We start from the raw sequence: 27,296 nt of genomic DNA, 5'->3' as shown, positions 1-27,296 counted from the left end.
TACTGTGTAAGTTTAACAGTGCTCCATAACAAAGGCAGAGGCAGGTTACTCATGCTAACTGCGTTTGTGGCTGCTGCAGTTTATGGAACATGCAGGTCTGCGGATTGACATGTGGGAATGCAACAAATCTAGACATTATTCCCAGGGCCCTCTCCCCTTACATAACTTGACATTAGTAATCCTTAACTCTTTACTTGGCATATAGACTGATGGATTTAATGTCAGGTATAAGATAGGATCAACTGTTGACAGCTGTACTTATAACAGCAATGTGTTAATGCAGACTGGTGACTGGTCAACATGACGAATCAGTCTGAAATGTAAGGTAAAGTGTATAATGTATTGCTCTACTATCTATTTTACAAAACCTGTTTTTAATTGACTTATATTTTATATTATAACAGACTATACTGCTGTTCTCGTTTGTTTCATACAGGACCTAAGTCCTCCATCCTATACATTTGATCAAAATGTCCAAATTTTGACCGTTGTATTTTGGAAAAGTTATCAAAAATAGTTTAGTATGTTTAGATGTGCTTCTAACAGTGAGGTATCAAAAAGTATTGGTTTGTTGTTGGTACCAAAATGTAAGTATTAAAAAATATAAACAAATTCAGATTATGATCAGTTGAGAATCACCTAGATTTGTATTTCTCATTTGATTTATAAATAAAACGCTTGAATTATAACTGAATTTAATTTTAATCTAGATGGTGAAAATGTAAGGGCTGGGTTTTTAAAAAGGATGAAAGTGAAACTAACACTACCCACACATCTTAGCAAAGATGAAACAAGTATTTCCGCCTTCTTAATATAACAATATAGATGTAAATGACTGAGATAAGGGACAGGCAGATCTAATTTGGGGAAGGTCAAGTCTTGTGGATTGTAAACAGCTCACGATGGAAGAAGGTATGATCGAAACATCTACACAAACAACATCCTGTACTGGGAATCTCCCACTACAACCCTCTCTCTGTTAGCATGGTTTCCGTTCCTCCTCCTTTTTCTCTTGCCTCTCCGTCTCTCAGCAGTCCAAACCAGGCCACAAAGGAAGAAGGTGTCGACGGACAGGCCAGCCCCGCTCGTACCCTCAGGGATTTACATCAAAGTTTCAGAGAGGCAAACCCACGCTCCCCCTCTTTCTATTACAGTACCAGCTCTGCTCCAGTGTTACTTTCATCCAGTAATCAACACTTGGAGCTGGGCAGAGTATCCAACATGGCCTCTGGGCTAAAGGCTGCCGTGTGACAACACACAACAGCTGAGCAAGGTCAGACTGTAAAATGTGAATGTGGAACGGATGAACGGTTCAATGCACAAATGTACATTACCAGGCCATAAGGAAGAGCTCACACACACTCATATAAACAGATTTGGTGGCACTCATCAACAACTCTTTACACGGGTGGAATTACAGTCAGGGATGACCCAGAGTGGACTACAGGGGCCCAGTGTTAGGAGGCGGCTGTTGTGTTCCCTTCAAGCCCACCTATCCCGTCTCTGTTGTTTTTCCACTGCACTCTTCACTCCAAGCATTCACTCACGCCCCACAGAGCCCGCTGAGCTCCGGGAGTCGACAGCCACTCAGGGAATCTATGGGAACTTAAAAATACTCACATCAGCAATTGTTCGCTACACATAGCACAGTGCAAACTCACTCTGTCAGACCCCCACCAACCTTTTATTTCCGCTGCGCACTTGGACGTTTACTTACACCACTTAATGGCTTTCCCAGACCGCACTCTTGTTTGCCTTTATTTAATATCTTTTCTCTTCTGCTTTTTAAAAAAAAATCTGTTTCCTTCTCTTTAACACAGATTTTTCTTAATGGAAAACTTCAGAGGGCTCCCATGTTCAGAGAGGAGAAGGGAGGGGAGCAGATGAATTGTTGATACAGTGTCTGATGTGCTGGGTTAATGTTGTTGTGATAAGCCTGGTTACAGTCTTTGGAGAGATGAAATGACCTTGCTTCAAACAACCCTGTGTTTGGAGAAAGAATCCCCGCCGAGCAACACACTCCAACCATCACGTAGATGTTGTCAACTGATGAGAAGAAGCTTTCCTGCGATAATCAATCGGACAATCTGCCTTTCAGCAACACAAGTGTCAACCATAGCATGCAGTGACTCAGGAAAGGAGTCAGGAAATAACAGTAGTTTGGGTAGAGAGCTCTCTCAGTAGCCCATTCATGAGCAGTCAAAAGGTCCTTTGTAACTTACTACCACTCTTAGAACTTTTACAGTGACTGAGCGTGCTTCTCCTATGACTGTGCAGCATTTACTGACAACCATTCAGAGGGGTGGAGGGGACTGCAGTGTAGACACGACCTCACTTCCGTCAGGCAAAAAAAAAAAACTGAACAAAAAAAGACTGAGCGAATGCACAAAGGTAGCAGTATTGAAAAGTTATATAACCTGGCTGGTTTAAAAAAAAAATATGATTAATAGGCCACAACAAAAATTTCAGTTTTCTCAGTGAAATCTTGAACTCCTGAAAGTTGCTTTCCTGTATATGAAGCCAAAAGAAGAGACATAGAGTTCATGAATATCAGAGCAGAGCTCAAAGCAGAAAGGGGGGGGGGGGTCCAGGTAGTTTTGAACTTGAAAAATTTAGTCAAACAGATATTCTGAGCCTTTTATCTCACAAACTGATGATATTCACACTCTAAATCAACACAAATTAAACTCTGGCCAAGTTAAGTCTTTTCTTCACGATGGGAAAATCATTTAATATCCTTACAAACAATTTCTCAGGCTTTTGGATAGAAATTGATTGTTTATGGATTCATTGAGATTGATACAATTTCTTCCACACTTTCAGTTCATTGGAAAACAGAGTGGTCCTGTTGCTGACCCTGCACACTGAGCTTCTTGTAAAGGGAGAGAGAGAAAAATTCTCACTATGTGGACTATTGAACTGTCACATTATTCTTACACAACACTGAAATGCCAAGACCTGGGAAAAGCTTGTGTTATGGTTTGATGGTGATTAAAACAAACTCTCCCGACACCTCACAAAGACAGAAAAGGGGATCAAGCGCAAACCCCATCTAAGTGAACATCCGCTCCTGTTATGGGTTTGTTGCTAACTTGGTGAGGCCAACTGGTGTTGTGGTCCAATCACAAGGTCCAGGCCACAGCCAAGGCAGTCGGCCCCAATTCATCTGGCCAAGGTTGCCTTGATCTGACCAGACGGGCCAGCCAAGAAAAATACCACCAGACAATCCTTTTCACGCTTGACTTAAGCTCAAACATTCTCACAATCCTTGTTTCTCTTATTAGAAAGAGCCGAGCATGAGTCTGCACTCATTAATGCAGTTATTGTTTGGTGATTAAGTCGATTAAGAAAGGGCCCTACGGTTTGAGTAATGTTTACTTGTGGCGGTGACTACCATGGCTTACCCAGACAATTGTGTAGTGAGCCATCACTGTGGATGTGTGTCAGGGGAAACTCATCTTTTTACACAGCTTGATGGGAAAGCACTTCAAAGGGATACTTACAACTTTTGAACTTTGACTGTCAACACTGACACCATGCCAAATATGACCTTTTACTTGGGGCAAAGTGGGACATTATTAACAACATGCATTTCGCCGCCTACCCAATTTTCAGTTCCACCATAATTACTTCTCTTCCTTTTAAGATTTAGGTCGGATAAGGAATGCAGCCTGATCTCGCAGGAGCTGAGCGGTCTCCAGCCAAATAACTCGTGACTCTATTGTTAATTGCTTGCCCTTTGTGGCACATGAAGCTTTTCCAGCACGCGAGGAGGGCAGCAGAAATAAGATTAGTGGCGTTCATATAGTCTGGTTTGGGTGCAACTTGGGGAGATATTGATTACACATTTTTTCCAGACAATTGTGTTGCTGTGCACTTTGGATATGTCTATACTCCTTAAACAATGCTGTTGGTGAAAAATTGTACACCTGTGTTTGGCAATAAATCAGGTGCCCTAGTACAGTATATCAGTGGCATTTACAGTTCATTAGATCAGTGCTGCCCTCCTATGGCCATTAGGGAAAACAACAGATACTTCACACTAATACTCGCATGGTTAAAACCACCAGTGTTTTCCTGTGTTCATTATTAAAATGAGTCTGTTGAACACTTAAAATACATCTTATAATATGTTCTATAATAATGCTTACATTTCTTACCTATGACATAAAGTTACTATAAACGCAATAAAAGTAATATTTTAGGCTCTGGTGGTGAGATGCGTCTACCTGGAAATACAGAAGGTGGGTGATTGGGATGGTTCAAGTCTTATCTCTTGGTGTGCTGTAGCACTTGTCTCCTGTCTCCCTGTCTACTGCCCATGCACAAGCGAGGTGTTTAATATCCCTAAAACAGAACAATAAAACAAAGATCAGTGCGTGATGACACAAACTCACAGTAAGTCTACAAAAACAGGACTCTTAGACAAGTTATGGTTTTTATTTTTTCTCACAAACAAAGTTTGTTTACAAAAAGGAACATCAAAAATAAAATTGTACCTATCTATTGCATGTCATGCTGGCAGTTTGAACTACATGCAAAAACAACAATAATAAGAACATTAATAATAATCATTACTGTACAAAAAATGATGGGGAAGATATGAAGCCAAACATTTCAAAACCAAAAGAAAAACACTTTTATTGGGGAAAAAAAGGCTTCTATAAAAAGGGCGTTTTTTTTTTTTTCTGCAGATGGAGTCATGTGTTTGTACATGAGACCAGGGCACAAGACTCCAAAACCACCCGGGTAGAGAAGGTTGTGTGAAACTGCATAGAGGCAGAGAAAAGCCTCCCCACTCTAAAGACAGAGGGGTGAAGAAAGTAAGTGAATAAAAAACAAAATAGAAGAGTAAAGATGACTGCAGTGCGGGTGCTTGAAACGCAAGCACACGCCATAACATACACAGTTAACCTATACAGATTGAAGCCCTTACAACATAAAGTCATGCTTCATCGTCAATGTGGAAAATAACACAACATAGAAACTACATGAAATTATATTTGAACCTATAACTTCTCGAGATCCCTTAGATTGAGTTGCTGTAGAAAGTGATATCTGAGGTATATGGCTTCATTTCATCCATCAATTACGTGACAAACAAAGAAGAAGGTATGATTCAGGTTTTCACCAGAAGGAAAGCAAGAGGTGAAGAATCCCATGGCTTCCTTCAATCACAGATATGCCAGGACCAGATCATGTAGACAGAGACAGACACTTTCCCCAATTCATTTCCAAATGGAGAGCCGAAAGGAAGGTGTCAAGAATAAAGCACACACTTTTTTATGTTTTAAAAATCTTTGACGTTTGGACAAAGACAAGAGGAACAGAGTTAGTGGGTGGACAGACGGTGGGTGTGGCAGTAGTAGCATATTTTCTCTACAGATGTGGGTGACAGAAATACAAAAACTTAGATGGTAACTGAGCATGGATGCAACTTAGCATATGATTGCGAAAGAGTCAATCGGTGTCCCTTTGGTTTTCCAGTGTACTAAATTTATTACAAAAAAATGAGTGTTATTTATTCGAGGTCCCTTGTCTAAATGAGCAGTGCTTAAAATCAAGGTTATCGAGCGTCCTTAGTCGAAGTTGGTGGCATCTGTCGGCATCACATGGGCTGGTGTGCATGTTGTGTGTGTGTGTGAAGTAAAGGTTCCTGGTTGGGCTCAGTCGGTGCTGACCTGCGTGACCTGTGCGTCAGCTGTCTGGTTGGTGGACTGAATGAACATTGGTTGGGTCAGCTCCTGTCCTGCTGGCATCGTCACCTGCTGAATCTGATACAACTGCTGTGAAACAGAGAGACAGACAGAGAGGTTGAAGGTCTATGTGTACTTGGATTTTAACACGATGACATGGTGACAAGGTTTTAGATCGCTCTTGGGTTGTTAAAAGGTGCTATTTATGCTGCTTCTAGGATAAAACACCTTTTATCTGATTGAATTAGAAATTTTACTCACTGTTGTATAATTACATTTCTGGCTAATTCTCACTTGTGGCATATTTTGTGTTATCTGTCTAATGATAGTTGTCTGTAACTGTATCTTGGCCAGGGAAAGGGAGATACCCAATCTAAATGAGGTTTTCATGCTTAAATAAGATTTGGATTAATAATATTTTCCTCCTAGCAGCACATGTCAGCTGGTTAGCAGCTAGGTGTGTGCACTAGTTACAATTAGAAATGCTAAAAATGCCACAAACAAGGACAATGAGTCCGGTGCCACCTGGCAAATCTGAGATACAAAATTCAGTGTGTAGCTCTAGATGTCTCCGTCATTTCTACAGCTTTGACACACAGGATAAATTTGTTGCAATTTTTACCTGTCCGTCAGTAAACTGGTTGAATTGCTGCTGTCCTTGCTGTACCTCTGTCTGTGTGATCTGTAAACAAGCAAATTAAAGAAAATTAACAATTGAGCAATGTAAATGTTTGGATACATCTCATTTGTTTTCTGAATTTTATTTATGCTGCTATCGTGATTACCTGCTGGGTGTTGGCAAGAGTCTGAATCTGTCCTTGGACCACTTGTGCCCCGGAGACAGACTGAGCTAGACGGATGTATTGTAGTTGGCCAGTGTTTAGTTGCACCTACAGTCAACCAACACAAGGGGGAGACAGAGTTTGGTTAAGAGCAAAGGTCATTTGAATCCAGAGGTCACAGCCATTTTCCTCCTCTGGACAACAGCAGCACGGATAATTCACTTTCCTCTGGTGAATTGTTAACTTTCTAAAACATATGTTTGATGGCAGTCCCACAGCATCGAACCCCAGATCACTTTAGCCATTTCTTCTGTTTGAACCTGATCCCCGCTGCTCCACCTTCTTCACGACATCACCAATCCCTCCCCCTTGTTCATCATCATCTTTCTGTTCCACCTTGATGCCATTTCTTACCGGGATTTGCTGAATCTCTCCTGTGTTAGTGATGATCTGCTGCATGACCTGCATGGTCTGGCCCTGGGCCTGAGCGGTCTGAGCCTGACCCTGAGCTGCTGCAGCCTGGACAATCTGTACCTGCTGGCCCTCACCCACCTGCATGGCCACCGGCGCACTCTGACGGAGAGAAAAGAAGAGAGAGGAAAAGAAAGATAAAAGCAGAAGAAGAGGCAGACGGAAAGAGACAGAGACAGAGAAGTAACAACATTAGTCATTGAAGAGCAACTGGTGCAGACATGTAGTTTAAGATTGACACAGCACAAAGATCCAGGAAATCACTAACTTCCCTGGAATGTGATTTTAACCCAGAAGCATAAAGCTCATGTATCCTTAAATATTAAAAGTCTGTTAGAAGATCATTCGGCAGGAACAAAAGACATAGAGACATAAGGTGACAATGCAGGTATCACGACCTCTCTTTCTCTTCTATCTGTCACACTATCCAGGAAAGGCCACCTGATCTCATGCTGCGGCCACCCATACAGACCACTGTCATCCGAGCAGGACCGAGCTCATAAACAGCAGGCACCTACAGGGCTCAGGCAACAAGCATTGGCCTCTGCGTGTGTGGTTAGTGAACATATAAATGCATGCGTGCATGTGTGTTTACCGTGATGGGTGTGCCCTGTGATTGCACTTGCACTTGCTGTAACTGCTGCATGGTGGCACCTTGCAGCATCTGATGGCCGATAGAATAGAATGAGAAAATGAGAGAAAGACACACAGTGAGAAAGCAGCGACAGCAACAACTTAACACATGAATGTAAGCATGTGTGGCGTGTTCACATAGAAAGCTTAATTGCTAACACAGCAAACAGTGACATATAAGCAGCAATTGACACTTAAAAGCATGGTAATGACCATATGCAAATAAAACAGGAGAATCGCAAAAAAAAAAAAAATAATGGTGGAGTTTGGACAGGTTTTAAAAATGCATGTACATCACAAGTTATGCCAAAGGTTGCATAAGTGCTTATGAGAGAGCTGGTGAAGGGAGAGAAAAATGACAGAAATGGTACAACAGTAACAACGAGTAACACTGAAAGCTCTGCAGACGGACGCACGGATACATAAATAAAGGATATGAAATGAGATTTCTGCCCATCACCTTTCACCATTCTAACTCTTTCTTTTCTTTCTCTTGTACTCATTATACTTTTTACTTCTTCTTCGATAGGGCTTCCTGCCAACAACTCCCTCCACAGACCACTGTACCATACATAACATGTGTCTGATGGAAGTGGCAGGCTACTGAACTCTTTTACATCAGGGAACACTTCAAGAGAAGAAAGAAGAGGGATAACAGGGATGCAAATAAGAGACAACAAACCAAATACCTTTTTTGGAGAGTCAAATTTAAACCTTCCACTGATTACCTCAAGGGCCCACCTTTTAAAGTGCTAGCTTTTAAATAAGTTACAATGAGGTCTACGTAAGGTGAGTGTCACAGTGCGACCTCCCTGCTCTCAGCGGGGACTGCAGCAGTCGCAGCACTGGTGAATCAGGCCAGGTCTAAATGACTATGACAGCTCAGCTAAAGGCAGTCTGCTGAAGCAGCACGAAACAGCACAGCAGCCCAGCAGCACAGCTACATGACATGCAGAGAGCAAGCTGCAGAGAAGAGCGCTTAGGAGCAAAAGTAGTAGGAATGAGCTCATTAGAAAGAGAGACAACTGAACAGTGCTCCTAATTATGCGTGTTTTTTATCTTACTGTTTAGTGAAACACTGTGATCCTGAGGGGGAATGCAATCTCGCTAGTAGTCTGTGCGAGTGTGGAGAACACAGTTTGTGTTTGTGTGTGTGTGTGTGTGTGTGTGTGTGTGTACGCTGGAGACCTGCTTCCATTAAGAAACAGCTATTGATTTTCACTTTTTATTCTCTTTCAGCTCATTTTTCCATAGCTGAAACACAGCATTAGTGAGGATGAGAAACGGCAAGAAAAGAAAAAGTCCAGTGTTTGATAATTAATTTAAGGCAATGACACATTTTTTTCCCTTTTTTTTCTCTCTGTGCTTCACTTATAAAAAGGCAAAACATACACTGCTTACTATACTGTTTCAGAAACTCAAGGTTTTACAGCCTACAATATTGCAAAAATAAACAGGGGCTGATAGCACAAATTTTAATCAACCAGTTACAGTGTGTCTATAAACATAGTTCATATAAGTAAATAGAGGAAGAGGAAATATTCTCATTGGCAAAGCGCTCAGATCAAATGTTTACTCTGCAGGGTTTCAGAGGGAGGGTGTGCATGTGTGTTGTTATGTGTGCAGGGTGTGTTCTGAGGTTCAGTTATTCCTGCTGGTGGGAGAGTGGTCAGTTCCTAAAAGTGAGCTAATACTAATGTCAATAAAATGAGGCACGATGACCCGAGTAACAAGGCTTTTGCAGCGGGATTCCCAGGACTGGGTGGAGTTTAGAATGTGCGACTTTACACTACTGGGGAGAGGTAATCCTTTTAACACAGACACACACAGACACAGACACAGACACAGACACAGACAGACACACAGACAGACACGCGCGCACACACACACACGCACGCACGCACACATACAGAAATGCACTCTTTTCTTGAAGTTCAGTGCAGGATTCATTAACTTGTAAGGGCTGTGGTTTCACTTTGTTTCTGCTTCTTCTAAATCTTCAGAGCACAGATGTTTTGTACTCTAAAGAGCTTTGTGACAAACGCTGTGAAGAGCTCTTCAAAGCTGTTTGGTAGTACCTGTCCTTGCTGTGGTTGTGCGATGATGATCTGACCAGGCTGGATGGTCGTGGCTGTTTGTGCACCAGGTTGCTGGCCCTGTTGTGTTCCCTGCACCTGTACGGCTCCGGGCTGCTGGGCCAGGGTGAAGTAGTACTGCACCGGCTCTGCTGGAGCTACTGACTGACGCATCTCCTCCTGAAGATGAGAAACACACACACACACACACACACACACACACACACACACACACACACACACACACACACACACACACACACACACACACACACACGGAAGGAGGCCTATCAGTCCATTACATCTCCATGAATTATTTTTGTTGGTGTAACAGAAGAGAAGAGCAGCTCTGATAAATAACTGATGGGATGTGGCTGGGGAGGAGTAATGTAATCTGGATGTAAGCTCCATTACAAGCATCATACTGGTCAATACCATACACTGCAGGCCTGGAGGCATGCTAGGCTGAACAAGGTGATGTGTTTTCACTCTGATCAGCCAGGAGCAATTTATACAAAAAACTGTCTCAAACATTTGTTACTCCAATAGCTAAAAGGGAAGCAACTAATAATCTGACAGTTATTGATTTATGTATGGAAATCTCTGTCTGTCCTCTCCCTGGGTCAACACAAATGCAGCGTCAGAATTTGTTGGGATTCAGTTCACTCAGCACAGTTCAGCAGGTTAAACATTTGCTGGCATGGGGGCTTGAACCCAGGTCGAACAATTCTTATAAATGTAATTATCAGTAAACACTGACCTGTGTTATGCTGCTTCATAACTGACTAATGAGCGTGGCTTCATCTTGATGATGTTTCTCCATCACCAGAAGCGTAAACACCCCTCTCCCAGCTCCATAACAACACAGCTGAGAGTGTAGGATGTTTACATGCCTGGAGACAGTCTACTTGACAACAAATTTAAATATCTCACTCCTCCATCTGGTATACAAAATTTTCATACAATACATAAATCTCTTGCTGGAGCAAAACTTCAACGCAATATGCTGTTCTCTTTCGCTGTCCTTGTTAAATTAGTTCCTGGGAAGAGACATGTTTAAACACTTCATCCTACTAGTAACTATTAGCTACTAACTCAAACAACTAGTGCCATTGGTGAGGTTACTGTTGGCTGTCAGAGGCAATAAGATGCTGCAAACATCCGACTGAAAGCCCTCGCTGTCCAAACCCCAGCTTCCAGTCAAGGATGTTTACAGCCCCTCCAGGTTGCCAACAATGGAAACGCCCCTGAGATGACATGATATGATATGAATGATAACTTTAATTTGTGAGCAAATTATTTTTCAAAAAACTCAAAAACACTTCGGATACTCCAGCTGTTTGCCTGTCACTGCGCAGGTAATAAGACCATCCTGGAAGTGTATGCTTCCCTACCTGTCGTTTAGGGGGCTTCAGGTCGTCCCGGGGCACAATGTCAATCAAGAAGTCAAACTGGTCGAACTTTGTTATTGCCATGGCAATGTCGTTCCTCTGTAAACATAACAGACACAGAAGGTGATTAGGTCAGAGTCAATATATGCAGCAACCTATATATAAACATGCCTCAAGGCCTAAGGTCAACTCTCTCAAAATAGCCACACGAGAGGACACTTTGGAAGTGAAATGAAGTTCCTGGTAGTATTGTAACAGGTATTTGCTTTGAGAACTTAGCTCAAAGGAAGACAGGATTTGTTTAGAATTGAAACAATTAGTCGATAGAAAATTAATTTGCAACTATTTTGATAATCAATTAACATTTTGAGTCACGTTTCAAGCAAGAAAAAGCTAAGAATTGTTGTTGTTGCTTGTTCCAGCTTAATAGATTTTGGTTTTGGATTGCTGGTCAGGTACAACAAGTTATTTCAACATGTCACCTTCACACTTTTGTTTTATATACAAAACAATTAATCAAGGAAATCACTGGCAGATTAAATGATAATGAAATGAATCACTGGTTGCAGCCCAAGATAAGTTTAATGAAAGTTCAACTTTTTTTTTTTCCTTTCTCTTTCTTTTTTAACCATGAATTAAGACAAACAGATTTAATAAAACCAACCAACCTAGCACCACAATACAAAACCATGGATGTGTGAGATGGGTGGAAATGAACAAGAATGACGTTGTCCTGCACTTATGAGCACGCTCTCCCACTATACGCCTTCCTATATCCATAGCAGTGTGCTGTCTCTGTGGAATTTTCCACAGGATATTGGCTGTCAGGACCCCCCATTGTGGCCTTCCCTGCACTAGAGGCTATTTATAGTCGCTTGATTAATATCTGGTAACACCAGGTCACATCTACACTTGTTCTATTGATGAGCGTTGCTATGGTGACCCCAACTGGCGTGCCCTCTTCACAATAGGACTCGGGCTCAGCACATGAGTGTATGTGCGAACATGTGTAAATGGAGGGTTGTTTTCCCTAACTGAGACACAAGAAAATCACACATTCATGAGGTGAAGAGTCACAGGTACCTCGTGTGCCATCTGTGGTACGAAATGTAATTAACATGTAAACCTGCACAGTAAATGAAGTTTCTATTTAAAGCATACAGTCTAAAAACAAAGCATTTAATACCAAAAAAAAAAAAAAAGGAGCCAGGGACAGAGATAAGCCAAGACAACAGGAAAGTGAACACACTTCCAAAGTAGGTCTTCAATTTTAGACTTTTTTTCTACCTGCATTGGCACTGGCACACACACACACACACACACACACACACACACACACACACACACACACACACACACACACACACACATATCCATGGGCTGCTAATCTCTCAGAGGTATGTGAATGGATAAAGTGGACTTAAGGGCTTTCATGTTCTGCTCCACAGTTTTCCCCTCTTGACATCCAGGTGAGACAAACTAGCCTGATTTTCCCAACTGCTCCCATCAGCGCCCTCAGGCTCTCTGCTTTTCCCCTTCGCATCATTCCAGGGTCCATCTTATTCGAGTTTGGGACAGCAGAGCAGGCAAAATGGCACCGGAGGGAAAACTGGGTCACCGGTGCCCGCCTGGCTTTGCTTTCAAAGTCAATGGAGGGAGAAAGAACTAAATAGAGGGATAGTCCTCAGGGGGATGCTGGTATGGGGCCTCTGCTTGTATACGCACACAAACAGAAACACTTACTGAATAGAAAGTAACAAACCAAAATGACAGCTAAATGCAGGGGTGTGGGAGAAGTTAAAAGGTAAAAGGTAGCACAATAAGGATATGTACAGACGGAAGAAAGAGGTAGGGAAACAAAATGAAGATAGAGTAACGTAATTGTTACAGTAGATGGATGTGGCGACCCCCACAAATTGGCCAGAAGGAGTGTAAGCAAACAGCTGAGTCAAAAATTGACAGGTCAGTCAGTTTGACGTGTAATGAGGTGTGATCTGATCAAAGTAACACATTCTATCTGCCATTCAAGGAGGACATTAAGATGTAAAAGGAGGATGAGGAGAACAGAATTCACACAACTCAATGTGTGTGTCTGACCTGTAGTGTGCGTCTCTTGTTGTCCTCGGTGTGGATCCAGGCTCTGAGGGTGAGCTCTGTGATGAAGATCTGAGCCGCCTTGGCAAACAGGACCGGAGCCTCTGCACTGATCATCTGTATATAGGAGATGGAATTACACTTGGTTAAATACACCCACAGACTATTAAACTTCAATCACATGAATCACTCAGGACCTGAGGAACAAAAGGCTGCACCACATTCACAGGTGCTACAAAATAATTAATTTGTTTAAAAATGCTAATGTGACAGCCCTCAACTCAAACAGACTATATTGGTAAGCAGAACAATGCCATTATTTCTCAACAAAACATATGAACTTTTCTATCCTTTTCATTGTAAGCTACCTTCAAACCCTTATTTGTCCCTAACAACAATTCTTCTTAGCTTGAAACTCTACTTCTTCATATCGAGTGGCATTCAACTCTCAGACCAAGCCATGTGATAATTGTTTAAGTAAATGGACAGTAATGTGAAGCTTAAATGAAGTGTAATAATTCCACACTACTCACATGTGCTTGCACACATGCAGCGAAAGCTACTGTGTCAGGGCTGACAGAAGACAGATATGCTTGTGATCTCCTGATCTCTTTACCAGTATAAGCTGCTGCTTAACTAAGGGGATAGTGCTCTTGACACGACACATTCTAACCGTGCGCGCGTGCGCACACACTCATGTTGCAAGGCTTTCTCTTTGGAGACTATGAACCATGTTGGCTGATAATCTGGTAAAATGGGGGGAAAATAATTACTCCTCCATGTGCCATAACTGCCTCGTTGAATGCAACTGACAAATGTTAGGAGATTGGTAGGTTCCTCTGAATAGAAGTTGTGCACACATGCCCCAAAAAGCCAGTGATAAAATGAGAATATCTGTAAGACTGGCATTGTTATCAATGTGTGCTTTAAATTGAGTGCTATCAATTGTAATGAGCCCAATACAATTCTCATTGTTAGTTTATTCTACTCAATTGCTCTTCCGACATAAACCACAACTTGCAGAAATGTGGAATGTTTTAAAAAGTCAACAAGCAGCGAAAATCTAAAGCCAACCTTCTAATCTTCTAATAGCTGAACAATCAGTTTTATAATTTCACTTAATGATGGTTGATTATTGCCTTATGCACATTGTTAATATGGTTTGATGTAAACCCATGTGATATAAATAATGGACTTCTTATCAACAGGCACTGCTAAATGTGCAACAGCTGATAATATTTTTCCATTATAAAATAATCTTTGGTGTTGAGTCCAGCAGGGACTGAGTGTTCTGAGGAACAGGGCCACATTGAGGAACGTTATCCGAAAGGCTTTAAGGTATTAAAATAATCAAAATGCAGACTATATGTATACGAAAAATGTAAGTAAAATCGGATGCATTTAAATCATTGTCAAGATTTATTGCCAGTCTTTATTACCCATTTTTCCCCAGTCTTACCTTTAAGTGAACTTCTCTCTGCTGTAATTTCAAATACGTTGCAGAAGTGTCTTACGGCCTTATCTACTTGGTCATGTTTGTAGTGGATTTAACCTCTCAGTTTCAAGAAGAGGATAATGTGGCAGTTTGGTTTGTTACATACAACAAATATTCTCACACATTATTGTCATTTATTTAAACTGTTTTCTTACTTTGACATCCTCATCCAGCTTCATAATTTTCTTGATTCGAGCTAGAGGCAACTCCTGCACACGAAAATCCTTCTGAAAGTAACAGATGGCTTTCCAGTTAGAGACATTAAAGACACAGAGTAGAGCACAAATAAGTTGAGTTTAGTATTTACATTTGTGTATGTTTGAAACCATATAAAACCATTGAATTTTAGTGTTGTCACTGGTATGTGTTGGTCTTGTCTATTTCAGTGGGCATAACGTACCACAGTCAGGTTCCTGATCTCCTCCATGACACGAGGCCAGAAGGACTGCAGGGTTTGCTGGGCATCGCTGCCCCCGGCTCCAAACGCATCTGCGGACATCTTCTACTCTGCTGCATGGAGGAATGACAAGGAGGAGAAAGGAAGAAGCAAGTGTTAAATATTAGAAAAGTCAAAAACAAAGACGTGATGTGAAGATTAAGAGACACAGGGGACAGGTCATTCACTAAGAACAAAGGACACCAGGACACAGAATACAGTGTCAGTCCAAGCCAGGCCAGTGCTGCCCAGAGCTCTCCCCGTGTGTCACAACCACATATCCTATCACAGCCTATAATTATAATACAGTGAAATCTAAAATAGAGCCCCAATGGGCTTCTATTCTCGTCCTTGTGGGATGTTGACATGCCCAAGAACCCACCACCAGACTAGCTGCACACTCCCCGATTATGAATGGCTCCATCACCTTTGGCCCATAGCTGGAGCTCCTCTGCAAACACAAGCACGTCATGTGCAAGTCAATAGCTGCTGGTGACCCTGTGCACTGAGGACGCATGTGTGTTTGTGTCATAAAGAAAAGATCTCCTGACAACTGGGTCCTATTTTTTTTGAGGTGCGCACAACACAGACACAGACACAGACACAGACACAGACACACAGATCAAAAGTTGTAAAGTGAAATGAAGCAACTGTTACAAATACATGCATGCAGACATAAAAGCCAGTGCTTCTACAAGGGGTCTGACGGTTTGAAAGAGGATCCAGCAGGTTACTATGGCATGCCAGGAATCTGCTGGGGGAATATTGGCCTGCCTGTCTGAGCACGCAGAGCTTGGAGTGTCTGGATCGCACTCTTTCACTCTCTCCCTTTTCTCCCTACCTCAGTAGATTCAGCAGAAGGGAGAAGAAAAAGAGACATTGGGGGACAGAACAAGAGATGAGTGTGTGGAGCTACTCAAGGGAGACTGAGTGTGTTTTTGTGTGTTGCTGAGGGAGGGGTAGTGCCTTGTCCAGTTCAGCATTAATCCAGCGCTAAGACAAAGTGCCAAAGGGTTTAACAGGGGGAGGTAAGAGAGAGACAGGGCCGCAGTCAGACTGCTGTGCAAACTAGCTATGTGGGTCAAACAAGACAGAAAGAGGGAGACACAGAGAGAAAGAGAGAGACATGACAGTACAAAGAAAAAGAGTGTTAGGAGAAGGGGGGGGGTCTCCTCTTTATCTTCTCTTTCTTTTCTCACTCTGAGCCAACAAGCATGAATGGCTGCAGCTCAGGTCCAGCTGACAGACCAATACAATACAAAAAGACAGCCTTTCAAACACTCCATCCAGTGTCTCCTCCTCTAGGTCCTGTTACAGTAGTGTTGTATGGGATTGCTTTGACTTTGGGTCCAGGTCAGCTCCTTTATTCATACCAGTTAAGTGCAGCTGTGAATATTTTACACCGATAAATCACTAATTCAGAGTGCAAACCCTTTACCTGATTGATTTTTGACAGGAAAGATCGCTTTGTCTGGCCTTTGTGGAAGTTACTGAATAATATAGAAGAAGCACTGCTGCATCCTGTTCTGTCATTCAGTTTTCGACAGAGAGTAACCTAAATCAATGAGACAGAATAGCAGTGGGGAGGGGGGGGGGCTTTATATAAATCAATCAGGCCGCTTGTAGCTATGACATGCCAGGCTAGTGATTGACCTTGACAATGTCTCCCCTTCTCTGTCTGATGCTCCAGTGTCCAGTTGCATTTCAAGGTTGATTGAAATCCTGCAGTCACTAGAACAATCCCAGCATTCCATGCGGCAGGAATGACTGATGGGAAGTGTAGTTTTTCCTCCACTTCCCGATGGGCGAGCTGACCTCTGCCAGTTCTTTTGCTGCCTCTGTGTACTTTGCAGCACCATGACCATGCAAACAGGCCCAAAAAAATAAGAGCGATGAGAGCCATTTGTTTTTCTATCTAAATGGCATTTTACCACTGGTATCAGCACATGATCTTGTGATCATTTTGAACAACACAACCTTGTGTATCTGTGTGTGTACTATCTGCCAGCTTGTGTGGCTCTCTCCAACTGGTAGCCCGATAAGAAACCATAATTAGGAATTTCACTTAACATCATTACAGACAACCATCAGGCTAATTACCATGGTAACAACACTGAGGCCCAGAGGAAACAGAGGAGGATAGGAGTTAAAATAGCAAATGATTCAATTGATAAAAAGATAAGTAAAACACACAGGCCACCCCAGCTCCTCCTTCTGCTCTCTCATACATACCTCACTTCTCTTAAGCTCCTGCCTTTACTTTCAAAACAGAGAGAGAGAGAGAGAGAGATGTTATTAAATCACATACACCCCAACCCCCTCTCTCTGACCCCGTGACCTTCAATCTAAATACACAGCCACGCACTAACCACAGAAAGCAGGAGGAGGGGAAGTCAGTATGTGAGAAGAAATAAGAAAGCAAGTGTGATGAGGCAGGCTGAAGTGTGAGTGGGGGGAAAAAGAAAGAACATATGTGAGAGAGGCTAAGTAACAACATGTCCTTGAGTGTTGCTCCTCCAAGCCACTGTGTTCAACCTACAGTAAACCAATATTACCATATTTCCCAAGGCCTTGCATCAATGGAAAGTTTGCGTGGGAGATTGCTGATGTCTGACACACAAATACAGAACATAATGTCTTCTGCTGACTTATGCAACACCTTCTATGGTCTATTCAAATAAACACTCTGAGAGGTGCTATCCACTGCACAAAGAAAATCAATTTTGATACTCCCCGAAAGCTAATAAATTATAAAACTTATAACAATCTGGAGGTGGATACATATAACTATAGAACGCCAGCGTCAAAATGGCTTATTTTATCTGCAGTGACAAGTACCATTAGCTTCTGTATTTCAGGTCTCCAATCAATAGTAAGTTTTGAAGTACTTCTTAAATGAGAATCTGGACTAAAGAATTTGTTGAAGCTTGTTTGTCCGGTTCACTTCTCACTACCTGTTGTCAGTGTTGTAAGTCGCTCTACATCAAGTATCGACAAATGTTGGGAATGTACCGTGCTTTCATGTGAGATTGTTTTTCTTGATAATGCAGTGGATCATTCTGTTCAATGAACCTGACAAGTTCATCTACGCTGTGTTGTTCTAAGCTGCTACTGTATGCTATATTAGGGTACATCGTGTTGTTCTGCACTGTGCACCTCTCCTCTCCTCTTCCCTGCGGTTCTGTTGTCCTTCATCAGGTCATCGAGACAGAGAGATGCCGGTGTTGGGTTTCCTAGGAACTCTGCTCTGTGTATGTGTATCTTTGAGGACAAATGTGATGTCTGCACTTTGTCGACATTGTCCAACACAGCAACTCGCTCTTCCTCCTTCAGCGGCTTTACATCTCTCTTCCTGTCTCTTCTCCAGTTCTTCCCATCTCTCTCTGTCACTCCTTGGTACGCGTAACTTTCTTCCTGTCTTACTTACTTTTACCTGATCCCCCTCTTCCAACTTCTCTGGGAAAGTCAATGTTGCTCCGCTTCCAGCAGCTGAATCAGCGCTAATGTTCTCACAGCCCCGTCCTGCATCTCTCTTCTCTCGTTTTCATCCCTCCCTCCCCCCTCCCGTTCTTGCTTGCTGGCACGTCACATCAAGTGGCCACTCACAGCAGCATCAGCAACTCGCTCCAACTCTGACATCACACCACTTTACATGAGCCTTCAATTCCTGTCCAAATAAACCTGATAGGACCTTGGATCAGTGCAGGCAGAAAGGCTAAAGACCGGAAAAATACAACAAGATAGTATCACTTAGCCATGTGTCTATCTATTTGCTCCTTAAAATTAGTATAAGAGAGGGAAAACAGCAAAGACACACTGCAAAGTTTTATGCCTGCAATTCCACACATAGGCATCATTTCAAAAGTGAGTACAGTGGAGCAAATTAATTAACTGGTCTTTGGTTAAGGTGAAATGTTTTGCCGTTAACTGCCCCTTAATCACCTGACAATTGGTGTAAAGTGATCTTAATTTTGCTGATTGCAGTTGATAGGTAATGAGGTAAGGCAGTTTGGGACAACCTGAAGGCCTATTTGAGGCAGAAGAGTGAACTTTTCCCTGAGGGGTTTCAGTATCACATTGTTGCAGTGCTGAGGAAGAATTCATCTCATCACAGATCTTTCCCTGGAGCAGGGCTGACACTTCACATCGAAGCAGATGTGCATTGAGAAGACCTGACTTACACAGAAGCAGAGTGTCATATACTGTACCAAGTTAGTGTGTCATTTTGTGCCAAGCATAATTTCCGTTAAGTGAGAACTCTTACACCTCAATCACAAAGAAACTTTGTCAGTGTAAAGACATCAGTGTAGCCATTTAATTAATGTGTCTGGTTGATTTGATTAATCTTAATAATCTAAGACTGTAAAAAGCAGTGAGAAAGTACTACACTTATGTGGATAATAACTCAGAAATTAAAACATAAACACAAATTAGTACAGTCACAATCCAGATCACTACTTGCATATAACATGGTTGTTTGGAATATAGTTCAGTCCAACTTTTTACAGCTCCCTTTTAAAACACAAGTGAATGTTCATAAACAAGGAGAAGAGAAAACTGACATAAATTGAGTTGACAAATGTTAGAGCGAGGGCATGACAGAGAGGAAGGAATAAAAGAGATACAGTTGATTTCTTTCCCCCCATACTATGACCTTAAAGTAACCTTCCACATTATTACTCTTCATGGTTACACAGAGTTAAAACATCAGGGAGTACAAAGAGCAAATATGTAGCCACATGAACTGGTCACCATTCAGTTTTAATATAAATGATGAAATCAAATGAAAGACATTTTTTGAATGATACAGAACCAACTACGGGATGAATGTTGCTACACTGACATGTATTTAGCAAGAGGTCAGTTTTCCACATGCTGCTGTGTGAAACTGTCAATGCTGCAGAATGGACAGTTCTGCAGGAAGGTCACTAAAGGTTGATGTCTGCTAGGTTTTAACTGGCCTCCGACGCAGAAAAGCGAATGCAGCTGTGTTTACACAACATACATTACCATAAACCAGGATATATCATTGAACCACTTAATGTTTAACATTAGGCGTTTACTACGACAGTTTTATTCTGATCTACTGTACCCAGACAGATGGAATAAATACAGCCTAGATAACAAATGTCAAGCTGACAAACATTCAGTTCAATTGATGACCATATATCAAATGGGGCATTTGTACAAATCCTGAACTATTAAAGTGTTCACCTTGATGAACCCAATCACAAATGGCATACAGACTGGCATGGTTACAACATGCAGGGTAAATGATTTACTCATGCAAAACAAAAAAAACAAGAAGTTCCCAGCCAGGAATTACAGATTAACTACTGGGAAACGCACAACATTTTCACAGATGTTGGTGCAAATGTTTCGTGATTTAAAAAAAAAACAGACAGGGTTATAATGACGGACGTGCTCACTGTGACCTGTAGTGTAACATCTCTCTGGCATTGCTGGACCGATCCAGCCAACCAAACAGCCCTGCAAACTTTGCCCTTGGTTCTGCTTCAAGCCAACTCCAGGAAGTGCTAGTCACTGATCTCCCAAGGTCATTCAACAGAGGAGAGAGAGAAACCAGAGAGGGAGGAGGGAGGGAGAGGGAGGGAGAGAGAGAGAGAGAGAGAGAGAGAGACAGGGAGAGGGAGAGAGAGAGAGAGAGAGATGAAAGAGAGAAGGGGAGGGACAGGGGGAGGATAGAAAAGGACACGTTTTTCAACTTTCACTGCAGCACTTAAGTGACCCCAGTGGTGCGGTCTGTGTACTTTCTAAGACGCTTAATAAAAACATCACATACTTAACATATTAGCTATGTACTGTATCCCCCTTTGAGTTTCACTTCTCATCTCCCGCTACATGTTTCCCTCTCGTTGCTGACAGAGAGACTGCGGGGAGCCAATCTCACATTCCTGTGACCTTCATCCAATGCTAGGCCCAGTCCCTGGCGTCAAAGAAGGCAGGGCTAAAGCTACCTGCATATTACATGCTGGAACACAGCTGACTCCCCCTGGCTGCCCACACACACTGTCTTTACTGACAGTGTGCACATGTAAAAACACGAGGGGGGGGGGGGCAAGGGCAAAAGAGTGAATGCACAGCGGTGATAAGGTGAAAGGCCTAGCTATGTCTAAGTGGTTTGCGTGTGTCGTTTACTTTTTCCTCCTCCGGTGTCCCTATGGTACAGCGTAGGGCACAAATGATATTCAAATCTCATGCAGACAGCAGCCAGCCCTGGGATTTGGCAGCAAGGGCTTCAACTTAAGAGTTATTTTTAGTCTCCCTCTCTCAGTCTCTCGCACACACACTCTCTCTCTCTCTCTCTCTCTCTCTCTCTCTCTCTCTCTCCCTCTTTCCCCAATGGGACTTTGTTTTGTCAAAGGCACCAATGGAAACTTTCAATTAAGGAGCAAGGGAAAGGAGAGAAAGGGAGTCAGAGGCAAGTGAGAGAAGAGGCACCCTCCAAAGATTCCATCAGAAGAGATCAGATCAAACTATTAGCCTCCCCTGCCCCTGAAGCTGACAGGCTGACAGTCTGTCCCATCTGGGCGTCTGTCACTGTCGGGGAGGGGGCCTGAGGGGTCCTGAGGTCACTGCAACCAGCTGCACCTCCACCCCTGGAGACCCCTAACACCAACAGTGACAACAACATTGAGAGATGTCCTCTCAGAGTCCTCCATATATGACAAAACCTCAGTTCAACATAGGTGCCATCTTTGCTGCTCAGCTCTGCGTCACTGTCTGGAACTAACATGTAAACAAGGACGTTACATTGGAAAGCGGGGTCCAGACCAGCACCCTGAGGTTCTGTGGCCTCCAGGACATCAATACCTCCAAGACAGTGAAGCTCTTCTAAGTAGAGAGTCAGAGCCTGGCAGCTATGCACTTCCATGCGGCCGATAACAGGACACTGAGTAAGTGTTTAAGTGTGTCTTCGGTGTGGTAGTCCAAAGTCAGAACACAACAAGTGACAACCACAGACAGACTTCACTCTATATTGATACTTTGAGGATGAAAATATAACAAAAAAAAAGCAACATGAAGATCCAGCATAGTTTGTTTTTTTTTTAACCACAGTCCACTCTCTAAAAAGCAGTAACTGAAGGACATGGATGAGACACACACACACACACACACACACACACACACACACACACACACACACACACACACATGACTCCAGTCTTCCAAGGAGAGTACTACAAGACAGGAAAGGGAGGGGGATTGAGGACGGCTGTAAAGGACAGACACAGTCTCATCACTGCAGAGCATGATGGAGAGAGAAAAGACATCAGAAAGTGAACAGAGGAGAACTATTTATTCAGAAAATTTAAGTCTAACCAACTTGACAAGTCTCCTCTCTATGTGTGTTTCCAGCGGTCAGACTTACCCCTGTGCCCTTCATGGTGAACAGTCTGCCCTGGTGGAGCAGAGCAGAATAGAGGGAAATAGATAGCCCCGTTCAAGTCTCCTTGAGAGCAGCAGCGGCAGCAGGAAGAAGAGGCACAGAGGTTGACAGAAAAACTCTCTCAAGCTCCTTCACTTCCTCCGGTTCCCTGATCGTATCAACAGACAAAAGGCACTCTGGCTCCACTGGACGGCTTTAAAAAGGCTCTAAGCCCGGACACACAGAAGAGCAAGCCCCCCCCTTCTTCTACCCCTCCCCCTCTCTCTCCCACTCTCCCTTTACACATTGCCCTGTCTCCTTCAGCAGCCCCCCAGCGTCCTCCTCCTGCCTCAACATACAGCCCCGTCTCTCCTGTTTCTCTTCTGACCAAGTCCCCTCAACTCGCTGACCTTCTGTGTTTCTCTGTCTTTTTTTACTCTCTAACCCCTCTCCCTCTCTCTAACCAGTGACCTGTGCGTTTGTCTTTGAGCTGACCCCTGGCCCGGCGCAGAGAAGAGGGCGAGAGGGAATAGAAAGCCAGCACAGCAGCAAGCAACAGCGCAACAGCAGGCAAACAGTACAGCGGCACTCCCGACTCTCAGACAAAAATCTCTAGCCTCCTTCCCCTTTAACATTCAAGAGTAATCAATCTAGCATGCTACATGATACTCAAACCCCGCCTCACACCCGGCTCCCACCTCACTCTTACACTTGCAACCAGTGAGAAGACAGGGTCCTCCTATGCCATTGGATGCTGCACACACCAATCAGCTCTGACACATCCCCTGCTCCTCCCCTTTCCTCCGCCCAACCCCCTTTTACCGACAGCCAACTTCCTGCTCTAAGTTACCTTGAGCTGCAGGATAGGGGTCAGGGAAAAGAAAAGAGGAAGAGAGAGTAAAGAGGAGAATAGGTGAAAAGGAGAAAATAAAGTTGTGGAAAGCTCTTCGGAGAGTGTGTGAGGGTGTGCTCGTAGTGGCTTGCCTCGGCATGGTTTGTCCTCAGGCGTTCCCTGCCTCTCCTGCTGCTGGACGGATGAGAAAGGTTCCACGGGCTGCTCTCTGACAACTGCTCTCTGCTTATTTACAATGTCAAACTAAATGTCTCCCTCCGCCCCGCCTCCTCTCTGCTGCTACAGGCTGACAGCACAGTGATGCAGGCAGCCACGCTGGCCCTCACTGGTTAAAAGAAGTGCCAGAATAGATGCCGCATGTTGCATCCACATGATTTAAAGTACAAAAGCATACTAGGCAGACTCCTGTCTCATACGTGTGCACAGGCATACATGCACATCCACACACACACATACATGTTTTGTCCTTGCTTTCTCATTCATCCTTGCTCACAGCCACAGGTACACACCGCAAACATCTAGCCTCTAACCAGCCTACCTGTTATAATGAGATTCATTGTACTCTTAATATTATGCTAACAGAGGAACATTATCTACATGCATGATCCCTCATTATACGTTTAGAATATTAATTAGTTAAATTAGACTTTATTCAACAAATTCTCATGACTCATGAGAACTTTCACTTACGCAGCTTACTACAACCAAAACATAAATCCAATGACACCCTAATTATGTTGTCAATCAAATTTACACAAAAACTAATTACTGCAAAACCATTGCAGAGCTTGGCACAAAATGAAATAGAATCAGCTGCCTTGTGAGCAGTCACAGAACAGGGAGAAAAAAAGAGTGCATTTGATTCTTGTCCTATTTGTGGATAAACAAGACTTAAGAGATATGGGTGAAAGTCTGTAAACAAAGACATTGTTGTCTTGACTCCAAAAACTATGCTCACAGCAACTTCCACAATTAAAACGTCACCAAAAAACCACGTCAGCAATGTCATACAATGTCCTTCTTGTTAACTCACCAGTTTAATGTGCATGCTTTCTACAGAGTAACCTTTACTTTGGAGCACCAAGGCAGGACACTCATGGTGTTTAATGCACCACTGACTGCATCAGTAATTCCACATCGACACACGTAAAGCTTAGACGAAGTGATAAGAAGGGAGAGAAACTGAAGGTGTGATGGTGATGAAATTGTCTTCAAAGTAGGTTTTAAGTGTAAAGGATGGTGGTATGATCTGAAGCTTTATGCTGCATATTACTGCAAATCCTGACAGTAGTGAGGAACACAACAAGCTTAAGAGAGAGAAAGAGAGCAAACCTGCCCCATCAATGAAAAACCTAGAGGGGGAGGGGAACCGGAAGGATGGAGAAGGACAGAGAGGAGAGTTGTTTCAGGATGGGAGGGGTAGAGAACAAGTGGAGAGAGGGCGAGAGAACAAGATAGAGACTCAGGAGAAACAAAGCTAAATGTTCCCTTTTCTATTTTAGTGAGGAGCATGGGGACTAGAGCAGGTACTACAGCGATCCAGTTAATGATTAGAGTGGAACTGCACAAAGATTAATCTCTCCAGCATGGCTACCGTGCCAGAGCAGCTCTCTCTGTAGGTGCATTCTGGCTACCCAAAATGCCACAGTAATGACACCTGGCAAGGTCACCGTACAAATGAGACCTTCCCATGACCCATGCTGCCCGTAGCATGGACATGTTTGCTCTCACTGACGCCGTTTAGAGATAAACATCCACCTGCCAGACTTTAGGGTTTCATATACACACAGCACCCTCCGGGTAGCAAGGCCAAGCCATGCATTCACCCACAAATATGCAAAAATACATGCACACCTGCTTATCTAAATGTTTAGCTGAATGACTTGCACATAAATTACTCAGGGATTAAGTCCCCTGATGTATGAATGAACCTCATTCACACTGTTTTATTTTAGACATACATGTACAGAGGACAATGAAGTAAGAACAGAACATTAATACAACTATTCTAAATTAATAAGGTAAATTAAGCTGTAGGAATGGCTGCAAACTGTACACAGTATCTGTCTCCAATGCTAATGATGAATGGGAAAAGCTACAGGACCTTTGAAACTCATACTCACAGGGCATATAGCAGAGAGCTAGTATTGTTTTCAGTACATTATGAATATGAAAGAAGCGAATTTCTGATGACGAATGAATTTTGTTTTGTTATCAGTGAAGGAAAAAAAATCCAACTAAACACAAGTGCAGCTTCATGTTGGGTGACTGTTCAGTCTCGTTCTGCTTGTTGTGACTGAATTTAAAGTTATCTTTAATTATTTAAGTGTAATACGGTATGTACATTGAGTGTTTAATCTAGAACAGGAGTGTAGCTAACACTGGCGCGAGTACCAAAACAGAGACACACTTTATATTTACATATAAATAGTATTGGGCATTTACACTGGAAATAGGGCAACTTTGCCATTTAACGCGTCAGCCTTTAATACCGTGTCGCACTTAAACTAGGTCGCTACATTATATATCATAAGCCAGTTAGGATAACAAAGTGGCTAGCCGGAGACAACGAAACCAATGCAACACCACACGGTAGCAGATGGAAGTCCGTATTTAAATATCAAACTAAGGTCGCTATAGTAAACTACAATATTTAGATGCACCGTAGCGCATATAACATATCGACAGCTTAATACGTATGACAGCAACCTTAAACACATACATTTAGCACTAGTAGCTAGCGTTATGGTGGTGGTCACTGTTGAAAGGGACTTCGGGCTAACGTTAGTGAAGTTAATGTTAGCTTGTAGGACATGCACACTGGTGACTGTTGTACAGCACAGGTGACCATCCGCAGTGTGTGTAATTTTAATCACCACTGGACAACGAGTCCTGCTATCAAATGAAAGTTTGCAAAGCTTTCCAAAGCTAGGAAGAAGCAGTCTAACCAATAAAGACAACGTTTGGATCTGTCCTTCAGACCAATCAAACCTCGGACTAGATTCCACCAATCAAGGTTTTTAGGGCTAAGTTCGTTCTGCAACTGACGCCATTCGGGGCCCAGTAGAAATGGCCAGTCCGTTTGACAATCACTGAGACAAGAGCCAACATGGCGGACAAAGAGCATCAGTTTCCTGACCGCCCGTGATCCCTTCAGCGGGCCACCAATAAGCGCCTCAGAGAGCGGGGAGGGAAATGGCGCCTATGTTCATCTTCCAAAACAATCGTCTATTGGTCAAGAACGGCAAATGAAAAAAGTGAACTAATTGCCCCTACTTCCACCCAACACGCACCCCTTTCTTGTAAACGTTCCACGCACAAAACGAATTTTAATTTCTTACTCACTTTGTTTTACGGGTTCGAAGTGAAGTCCTGCTCAGCGTATTATTTATTTTATTTAGCTAGCAAGGGGAAACAAGATGGCTGCTATTCGAACCGGAAAGAGTTGGACGCACGTACGCGATGACGTAACTGTTACGCTCCCTGACCGACACCGTCTATCTCCATCCATGCTTTATTAAATTCGCTAAATTGAAAGGGGTTTATGGGTTTTATCAAACTATTTATTCCTCAAGTATTATTGGTCCCAGTGAGACATAAGTGAACTGATAAAAACTACAATGAATCCAATTCCAATGTGGCAGTTAACGTGGTCGGTATATACAACTATTGTACTTATATTATTATTATTAATAATAATAATTATTATTATTATCAATAATAATAATAATAATACAGATTCAGTGCCATAATGTTTTTTCATTAAATTCCTACATCTGAGCACATTATAAATGCCTGCATTATACTGTCTAAAAATATTAGATCTTTTCATCTCGTTTCAGCTACATTAAGTTGAATTTAATTAAATGTGCTGTACAGGTCAAGACTAATATAGTATAAATCTATAACAGTTAAACTGCGGATGATAATAGTAATTTAAAGATCTGAAAGACATGACAGCTGCAGTAGACAAATGTTTT

At 42.7% G+C, this 27,296-nt stretch overlaps 1 protein-coding gene across 6 annotated transcripts; it reads right to left on the bottom strand.

The window, feature by feature from the left end:
• Positions 1 to 4,425: 4,425 nt before the first annotated feature.
• On the bottom strand, positions 4,426 to 26,742 carry nfyc (nuclear transcription factor Y subunit gamma). 6 transcript variants are annotated; one of them, XM_022747583.1, is made up of 11 exons: positions 26,662 to 26,742; positions 15,038 to 15,147; positions 14,793 to 14,864; positions 13,146 to 13,259; positions 11,052 to 11,147; positions 9,661 to 9,837; positions 7,545 to 7,613; positions 6,893 to 7,051; positions 6,482 to 6,586; positions 6,319 to 6,378; positions 4,426 to 5,786 (listed from the first exon to the last, which is right to left on the bottom strand). In XM_022747583.1, exons 2-11 carry the CDS (start codon positions 15,134 to 15,136, stop codon positions 5,667 to 5,669), a joined length of 1,071 nt encoding a protein of 356 aa, XP_022603304.1. In that variant the 5' UTR covers positions 15,137 to 15,147; positions 26,662 to 26,742; the 3' UTR covers positions 4,426 to 5,666. The 6 variants fall into 6 exon arrangements, with proteins under 6 accessions (XP_022603304.1, XP_022603307.1, XP_022603305.1 ...); XM_022747586.1 differs by having other exon boundaries at positions 14,793 to 14,861; XM_022747584.1 differs by lacking the exon at positions 26,662 to 26,742 and adding an exon at positions 23,448 to 23,529.
• Between the last annotated feature and the right edge of the window lie 554 nt (positions 26,743 to 27,296).

This window comes from Seriola dumerili, unplaced genomic scaffold, assembly GCF_002260705.1.
Source record: "Seriola dumerili isolate Sdu_G_001 unplaced genomic scaffold, Sdu_1.0 BDQW01000110.1, whole genome shotgun sequence".
Lineage (NCBI taxonomy): Eukaryota > Metazoa > Chordata > Actinopteri > Carangiformes > Carangidae > Seriola > Seriola dumerili.
The sequence above is the reverse complement of the archived record's forward strand: the minus strand, read 5'-3'. Positions and strand labels throughout refer to the sequence as shown.

Excerpts from the sequence above, each read along its gene's own strand:
- nfyc (XM_022747583.1), bottom strand. The coding sequence starts at position 15,136 with ATGTCCGCAGATGCGTTTGGAGCCGGGGGCAGCGATGCCCAGCAAACC. Across the intron at positions 14,865-15,037 it reads AGATCAGGAACCTGACTGTG|AAGGATTTTCGTGTGCAGGA; the intron begins GTACGTTATGCC and ends TGTTACTTTCAG. Across the intron at positions 13,260-14,792 it reads AGCTGGATGAGGATGTCAAA|ATGATCAGTGCAGAGGCTCC; the intron begins GTAAGAAAACAG and ends TCCTATATACAG.